Consider the following 9,654-nt stretch of genomic DNA (forward strand, 5'->3'; position numbering starts at 1 on the left):
ATGACGTTGTTTGGTGTCGGATTGTGTTCAGCGGAGCTCAATGTATTAGATCGCTTGTCAAAAAGATGTGTTGATAACTCCAAGTGAACGAACATCGCCTGTCAAACCATCGTTCAGCGGTGAACAAAATGGAAGGTAAGAACTGCAAGGAGTTAAGATCGGAATTCTAATATGATCAAGTTGAGATCAGAATTGACGGGCGCTGTGGCAGGGTGGTAAGACGTCGGCCTTGTAATCGGAAGGTCGAGGGTTCGAATCCTGGCCGCGGCCGCCTGGTGGGTTAAGAGTGGAGATTTTTCCGATCTCCCAGGTCAACTTGTGTGCAGACCTGCTAGTGACTTATCCCCCTTCGTGTGTACACGCAACCACAAGACCAAGTGCGCACGGAAAAGATCCTGTAATCCATGTCAGAGTTCGGTGGGTTATGGAAACACGAAAATACCCAGCATGCTTCCTCCGAAAGCGGCGTGTGGCTGCCTAAATGGCGGGGTAAAAACGGTCATACACGTAAAATTCCACTCGTGTAAAAACACGAGTGTACATGGGAGTTTCAGCCCACGAACGCAGAAGAAGAAGAAGAGATCAGAAGTGATTCTATCAATCCAGCTCTGTTCCGAGTCTCGATCGCCACATTCCCATCTCAGCCGTGACGCGAAATGAATGCAGACGAACAGACAGATGAACAGACAGAGACAGACGAACAGACAGACGAACACAACAGCAATAACTGCAACAACAACAGCGATATCAGCAACAACAACTGCGAGAACAACAACAACAACAAACAAGTCGCGTAAGGCGAAATAACAACATTTAGTCAAGCTGTCGAACTCACAAAATGAAACTGAACGCACTGCATTTTTTCACCAAGACCGCATACTCGTAGTTTCGTCAGTCCACCGCTCGTGGCAAAGGCAGTGAAATCGACAAGCCAGAATAGTGCGGTAATGGTCGCGCTGAGCAGGATAACACGCTTTTCTGTATCTCTATTCTTTTTAGCGTACTGAGTTTGTTTTTAATCCAAACATATCATATCTATATGTTTTTGGAATCAAGAACCAACAAGGAATGAGATGAAATTGTTTCTAAATCGATTTCGGACAATTAATTTTAATCATAATTTTCATATTTTTATTTTTCAGGGCTTGTTTGTAATCCAAATATAACATATGTATATGTTTTTGGAATCAGAAAATGACGAAGAATAATAAGATGAAATTATTTGTGGATCGTTTAAACAAAAAATAATTTCAATGACAAGTTTCCATTTTTTAATGACCAAATTCATTAATTATTTTTTAAGCCACCATCCTGAAATGCAATACCAAAGTCCGGCCTTCGTCGAAGATTGCTTTGCCAAAATTTCAATCAATTTGATTGAAAAATGAGGATGTGACAGTGCCGCCTCAACTTTTACAAAAAGCCGGATATGACGTCATCAAAGGTATTTATCGAAAAATAAAACAAGCCTCCGGGGATATTATTCCCAGGAACTCTTATGTCAATTTTCATAAAGATCGGTCCAGTAGTTTAGTCTGAATCGCTCTACACACACACACAGACACACACAGACACACACACACACACACACACACACACACACACTCACACACACATACACGTACACACACACACACACACACACACACACACACACACACACACACACACACACACCATGACCCTCGTCTCGATTCCCCCTCTTGTGTTAAAACATTTAGTCAAAACTTGACTAAATGTAAAAACAGCAATAGCAGCAACAACAACGACAACAGCAGCAAGAGATACAGCAAAAACAACAACAACAACGACGACGTCAACAACAACAACAGCGACAACAACATCAACAGTAACAACAACAACGACGACGGCAACAACAACAACAACAACAACAAAAACAACAACAACTCCCTAAACCGTGGCTCTGCGACCGAATCATGCAATCCAAATCGAGTGTTACAAGTATATAACGCGAAATGAGGAAATACTCGCCAACGTTCTCGGTGACGATTTTAACCGCCCCGACACCGACAATTTAAACGGGTGGGAGAACAGGTTCGTTCATTACTGCCTCAGTTTCGTGATCGGTTGGTGGATACCCCGGAATGTTGACCCCCCTTGGATTATGCGTGTGATAACAGTGAGGCTGTGTTGGTGTGTATGTGTCACAGTGTGTGCAAGTGTTTGTATGTGTCCCGGTTTCTCTCTCGTGGAGTTTGGTTTCTGATATTTTACCTACAGGAGTAATACAGTGAGGTATGTAAGATTTGTTTTGTTTGTATAACTGTGCTGTAGTCTTCTTTGGTGTAGTTTCTGTCCGAGTGTGGGTTCATGTGTGTGTGTTTATGTGTGTGTGTGTGTGTGTGTGTGTGTGTGTGTGTGTGTGTGTGTGTGTGTGTGTGTGTGTGTGTGTGTGTAAGCGGCGACATGTTGGTGCAGGAGTGACGGGTTATTACACATGTCATGGATGGGTCATTCTATAAAGCTTGTGAAACATGTGTGTGACATTAATCATGACAATAAAAGGTGTTGGAATAGGTTGTTTGCATAGTTTATGGGGATAATAAAGCCATACACCATTGTGCCATGATAAGATAACTTTATGTTTTTGGGGTACGAGGGATGATCCAAAATGTTGTAAATGTGTGCGACTGCGTGTGTGTGTTTGTGTTTGCGTGTGTGTAGTTGTTTATGGGTGTGTGCGTGTACGTGTGTGTGTGTGGTTGTTTATGGGTGTGTGCGTGTGTGTGTGGTTGTTCATGGGTGTGTGCGTGTGTGTGTGGTTGTTTATGGGTGTGTGCGTGTGTGTGTGGTTGTTTATGGGTGTGTGCGTGTGTGTGTGGTTGTTTATGAGTGTGTGCGTGTGTGTGTGGTTGTTTATGGGTGTGTGCGTGTGTGTGTGGTTGTTTATGGGTGTGTGCGTGTGTGTGTGGTTGTTTATGGGTGTGTGCGTGTGTGTGTGGTTGTTTATGGGTGTGTGCGTGTGTGTGTGGTTGTTTATGGGTGTGTGCGTGTGTGTGTGGTTGTTTATGGGTGTGTGCGTGTGTGTGTGGTTGTTTATGGGTGTGTGCGTGTGTGTGTGGTTGTTTATGGGTGTGTGCGTGTGTGTGTGGTTGTTTATGGGTATGTGCGTGTGTGTGTGGTTGTTTATGTGTGTGTGTGCGTGTGTGTGTGGTTGTTTATGGGTGTGTGTGTGTGTGTGTGTGCGTGTGTGTGTGTGTGTTTCTCTCTTTCATGAGGATTGGTTTCTGATCTTTTTCCTAAACGAGTAAAACAATTGAGGTATGTACGTTATTTTATATTGCTATCAAAATACTTTTGCTTGGAAAAGTTCCCGTGTATGTCTCTCAATCATTAAATAATCATTCTCTTTTTGACCTCATTCATATTGTGCTTGTTACTTGTGGATGTAGGAAGACATGTGTGGGTGATTGTGTGTGTGTGTGTGTGTGTGTGTGTGTGTGTGTGTGCGGGCGTGCATGCGTGCCTGCGTGCGTGCGTGTGTGTGTGTGTGTGTGTGATTGTGTGTGTGATTGTGTGTGTGTGTGTGTGTGTGTGTGTGTGATTGTACGGGCGTGCATGCGTGCATGCGTGCGCGCGCGCGCGCGCGCGCGCGCGCGTGTGTGTGTGTGTGTGTGTGTGTGTGTGTTTGCTGTGCATGTTTTTAGCTTCTCGTTACGGGAAGATGTTTTCTGATCGTGCCTCTGTGTAACGAGATACATGTTCTCATGAGACCTGTTTTTGTCACTGGCCTCGTTGATCTTGCATAAACTCCACACTGACTCCCCCCCTCCCCTTCCCTCCTCCCGCCCCACCCGCTTGCTCTTTCAGTCGTGACAATGCAACCTTCTGTAAGTACACACGAAAAACAGTACGGTTGGCTAGGCTATGTAGGCTATATATTTGTCATCTCCAAATAGCGTGCCCTTGGTAGGGCGGAGGAGTCGACTGGTTACAACGACACCACAAGCCTCACCACCCATCAACCTTCTCTACACACAAAGCCAGGGCACACACACAGACACGAACACTAAGATGCACAGACACACGAACACTAAGAAACACACACACAGACACACGAACACTAAGAAGCACAAACACAGACACACGAACACTAAGAACTTGAACACACACACAGACACACGAACACTAAGAAACACACACACAGACACACGAACACTGAAAAGCACACACACACACACACACACACACACACACACACACACACACACACACACACGCACTCACACACACACACACACACACACACGTACACACACACACACACAGCCTAATAGAAGTGGCCTTTATGTTGATCCGCGGACTGTCGGTGAATATTTTCCAACCCAACGAGACTTTACCTGATGTAGCCTCTACCGGCGTCACAGTTGGATGCGCTTCGTTCTATGGACGAGGTGCTGAATGTAAATGACAACGAGACTTTACCTGATGTAGCCTCTACCGGCGTCACAGTTGGATGCGCTTCGTTCTATGGACGAGGGGCTGAGTGTGAATGACAACGAGACTTTACCTGCGTCACAGTTTTAATTGCGACGGGTAGAATGGCTGTATTTTACACTCGGCGCGATGAATTGCCTGGTACACAATGTGACGTCTCAGTGTGTTTTATCAGATTCTAGCTGGAATACACGGCTCCACCCGCCACCCGCTGAGCTATAAGGTGTTCAGGGCGTCGAGCGTCATTCGTGTGTTAGGGCTCACATGGTGCAGAGGGGGTAAGGAGCATGATTGACATAAATAGCAATTACACGACTGTTTTGAACAACAAATAAGAAAAGGGAAGTAAGCGCTCTAAATGTATACGACATGTGTAATGGAGTCGGCGAGAGTTATGCGGAACCAATCTCCTAGCACCTGAGAGAATGAACAACATTGAAATGAACAAGCGACTTTCATCCTCAACAAGGACGGGCGCAGTGGCCTAGTAGGTAAGATGTCGGCCTCCTAATCGGAAGGTCGTGAGTTTAAATCCCGCCCAAGGCTGCCAGGTGGATTAAGAGTGGAGATAGTGTCTTATCCCCCTTCGTGTGGACACGCAAGCACAAGACCAAGTGCGCACGGAAAAGATCCTGTAATCCATGTCCGAGGTGGGTGGTTATAGAAACACGAAAATACCCAGCATGCTTCCACCGGAATCGGCGTATGGCTGCCTGAATGGCGGGGTAAAAACGGTCATACACGTACAAATCCACTCGTGCAAAAACATAAGTGAACGTGGGAGTTTCAGCCCATGAACAAAGACGAAGAAGAAGAAGATCCTCAAAAAGGATGATCACCGCAAGCTCATATATGTTCATCATTTTCCAAGGCACTCTTACAAACGCTTACGTACACAGTCATACACCAGAACCAGCTTTTATTCCTGACCGGACATAGACATAGACCGATAATTTATGTCAAACAAAACATTAAAAAAATAACAAAGTCAAACAAAAAGAACCACAACGTGAAGACAGGCTAGCCGCACACACAGACAAACATACCTAGACAAACATACCTAGACAAACATACCTAGACAACCACACACAGACAAACATACCTAGACAAACACACCTAGACAAACATACCTAGACAAACATACCTAGACAAACATACCTAGACAAACATACCTAGACAAACATACCTAGACAACCACACACAGACAAACATACCTAGACAAACATACCTAGACAAACACACCTAGACAAACACACCTAGACAAACATACCTAGACAAACATTCCTAGACAAACATACCTAGACAAACACACACAGACAAACATACCTAGACAAACATACACAGACAAACATACCTAGACAAACATACCTAGACTAACACACCTAGACAAACATACCTAGACAAACACACCTAGACAAACACACATACACGCACACGTATTACAAACAACCCACTCGATATCTTTAAATCCCCCACGGACGATCTTTCAAACCTTAGACAGGTGTGTTTTGGCATGGCTATTCAGAGACTGAAGTGTCAAAAGTATGAACTCAACGGTGTGACTGCATTGCAGCATGTTGTCATTATTCACTTGAATGTCATCTCTGTATTCAGTGAGGTTTAGAATATCTTTTTTTTTTTTTTTTTTTTTTACACCTTTGGGACAATTGTGGGGTGGAGGGGGAGGGGTACCAAAGTAGAGGTATGGCGTTAGCTTGATAGGTACTGAGCGCTTACAAGGTAGTTTACGGTACACGCTAGAGGAGCATAACAAGTTCTACACTTCTTTAAAAAAAAAAAAAAAAAAAAAAAAAAAAAAAGTTCTACAGTAGTCCCTTCCATTTCCGGCCCTTTCGTGGGCGTGAACCTGCCTGGAGCGGCCAGCTTTCCCATGACTAATGAGTTTTCCTTCTATAATTGACTCTTAATGGCCGTTAACCTGTCTGACGCGGTCAACGGTCACTGATTTTTGCCCTAAGGTGCCCCTCTTACTCGACAGGAGCGGCCACTTAACGGCCACTTGTCACTTTCGCGGGCGAGCGCCTGTGGCTCTCCCCGCCCACCCACCTCCCACCTGCTATCTGGCCGTTAGAAATCAGCACCTGTCCACTTTCTATAACTGTTAACACATGTATCGCCTGTTAATAAAGCTGACGAGTCAAACTCAAGATTGTTTTTGTTTACATTGGAGTGTGAGCGATCGCTGCGTGTTTGTGTTTGTTTGTTTCGTGAATGAAGACGTGAGTGATTGTTGAGTGATTATTTGAAGCCTTTGCAAGCCCGTCAAGAATTTGTTCAGTCAGTCAGTCAGTCTTTCAGAATGGCAACACAAACTCCAACAAAGAAAAGACTGGTGCTGACTTTAGAGCAAAGAGTGAAGGTTATTAAGGCAGCAGAGAATACTTACGCATGCGCAAACTGTAAATACAGACATGCGCATACATGTACATTTACGGTAGTCACTTCCGGATCGATCACAGCTGATGTGAGTTTGAAACACTTGTTTATCTGACACTCAAATACATATATAATAATCCAAACAACACACATAGAAACATACGAAACAATAGCTTAGCCAGGACGATCGAGTTAAACACGCAAATAATTAAGATGTATAAACAAAAGCAAAACTAACAGAGACAATGAATCGGCGGCTCGTGGATGATCGCTTTCTTTTCTTCATGAAAACTTGATCGTGTTTTGGGGGTTTTTTTGGAGGAGGAGGGGGCCTGTAATGAACGGCCACCTGATATTTGCGGTCACCTTTGCAATGACTAATGGGTGACCGGATATGGCAGGTACTACTGTACACTCAGCCCTGGCTACTTCCTGACAATTGTTACAACTGCTAGAATTCCGAGCCGTGAATTATCCCCCACCTCTCACAAAAACCGCATTCTCATCACACTGGAACCCAGTGGACTGTAAAGTGGCTAATTAAGTAACGCTGAAAATATCGCCGCGACTGGGATTCGAACTCTGTACGCCAGCGAGAGAGACTGACACTGTAACCACTGTTCCACTCCGGACCCGTGTAACAGGCGTTCAGGCTTTTTCGTAGTATTGATTTCAGTATCAATAACAAAAACAATGACAAAACTTTAAAGTTCATTAAAATGAATACATTATTATTAAAAGGGAAAACTGTCTTCGACACGCCTGACTTCATTTACAGGCCTTTTCATCATATTGAATCAGTATAGCTGTGTGCAGATCAAGCGACTGCTACAAGTGTTCAGGCCTTTTCATCATATTGAATCAGTATCGCTGTGTGCAGATCAAGCGACTGCTACAAGTGTTGAGGCCTTTTCATCATATTGAATCAGTATCGCTGTGTGCATATCAAGCGACTGCTACAAGTGTTGAGGCCTTTTCATCATATTGAATCAGTATCGCTGTGTGCATATCAAGCGACTGCTACAAGTGTTGAGGCCTTTTCATCATATTAAATCAGTATCGCTGTGTGCATATCAAGCGACTGCTACAAGTGTTCAGGCCTTTTCATCATATTGAATCAGTATCGCTGTGTGCAGATCAAGCGACTGCTACAAGTGTTCAGGCCTTTTCATCATATTGAATCAGTATCGCTGTGTGCAGATCAAGCGACTGCTACAAGTGTTCAGGCCTTTTCATCATATTGAATCAGTATCGCTGTGTGCAGATCAAGCGACTGCTACAAGTGTACAGGCCTTTTCATCATATTGAATCAGTATCGCTGTGTGCAGATCAAGCGACTGCTACAAGTGTTCAGGCCTTTTCATCATATTGAATCAGTATCGCTGTGTGCAGATCAAGCGACTGCTACAAGTGTTCAGGCGTTTTCATCATATTGAATCAGTATCGCTGTGTGCAGATCAAGCGACTGCTACAAGTGTTCAGGCCTTTTCATCATATTGAATCAGTATCGCTGTGTGCAGATCAAGCGACTGCTACAAGTGTTCAGGCCTTTTCATCATATTAAATCAGTATCGCTGTGTGCAGATGACGCGGCGACTGCTGAAAGTGTTCCTGGCGTTCTGTGGTGTGGCCACCGTCGTCTACGTGATGCTGGTGATGTTGACAGCCAGCTATCCCTCTCGCATCGCCCTCATCAACAACAGCGACGACATCCACGTATATCGGCTATCTGTTGGAGATACTGTAGCGAAAAACAGAAAAAGTCGACAAGCAAAGAAACCAGAACTGAAAACTCCACGGCGAGGGAAGGAGAAATCTGTGCAGAGGGTAGCTGAGTTTTCCAGACACTCTGCTGCTGCCGACAATTTTGTGAAGGACGATGGCACAGAACTGAACACTCCAAAGCGAGGGGAGAAGACATCTCAGCCGAGGGGGGCAGCTCAGACCCCCAATAGCTCTGCTGCTGACAGCACCATCACTAACAGCGTCAGGTACCTGGTGTTTGTGTGTGACGGACGGCGGTCGTGCGGGGGATGGGGGGACCGACAGCGGGGGCTGGTGGGGGTCTACCTTCTCGCCCACGTCACGGGCCGACGGTTCGCCATGGTGATGACCAGGCCGTGTGACGTCATCAACCACTACGTGCCCCACCTGGTGGCGTGGAACGTGCCGGTCAAGGTGCTGCAAGCTGCTGGCTTGACATCCAACCTTTCCCTGGATGACGTGGACTCCAGACAGAGACTGACGGCGCGACTCCGCGTCATGGACTTCAACGCGGTCTACCCGCAAACGGTGGTCTACATTCGCACTAACGCCGAGTACTGGCTGGGCATCAGGGCAAGGCAAGGCACAGCATTCATGTCAACCCCTTTGCCATGCATACATGAATGATTTAAAATTTAAAAAAAAAGTAAAATAAAAGGAAAGCAACACAAACTATTTCATACATGCAAATAAACGTACTGCGGTGAAATAAATAAAAATGCGATAATTTAAAAAAAAAATTCACGTGGTCTGACTATATACACATGGTGGAACAACCGACTACTTCATGTCAAAATATCAACATCTACTTAAGCTTCTTTTAAAATGCTTTTTATTAAGTGAACTGAACTTAACAAAGCTAGTGAAAAATAAAAGATGAAACTAAATTATTATTAGAATATTACGATACTATAATGGAACACACTTTTTCCTCAGTTCACCAAAGAAACTGTTGTGAAACACCTAAACGAAACTGATAACCAGTATCGCCATGATTGCGCTGTTTATATACACGCTCTCTTTCATTCCGTCAGC

The 9,654-nt window shown here is 44.7% G+C and overlaps 1 protein-coding gene across 1 annotated transcript in view; it reads left to right on the top strand.

The window, feature by feature from the left end:
* The first annotated feature begins 2,058 nt into the window (after positions 1 to 2,058).
* Positions 2,059 to 9,654, top strand: part of LOC138951146 (uncharacterized) — a 9,655-nt gene continuing 2,059 nt past the window's right edge. The window contains exons 1-3 of the mRNA XM_070322789.1: positions 2,059 to 2,256; positions 8,440 to 9,197; position 9,654. The exon at position 9,654 is cut by the window's right edge and continues 218 nt beyond it. Of these exons, the coding sequence (XP_070178890.1) occupies positions 8,440 to 9,197; position 9,654 (759 nt within the window). The 5' untranslated portion in view covers positions 2,059 to 2,256. The remainder of the gene's footprint in view (positions 2,257 to 8,439; positions 9,198 to 9,653) is intronic.

The sequence above is a fragment of the Littorina saxatilis genome, linkage group LG16, assembly GCF_037325665.1.
Source record: "Littorina saxatilis isolate snail1 linkage group LG16, US_GU_Lsax_2.0, whole genome shotgun sequence".
Taxonomy (NCBI): Eukaryota; Metazoa; Mollusca; class Gastropoda; order Littorinimorpha; family Littorinidae; genus Littorina; species Littorina saxatilis.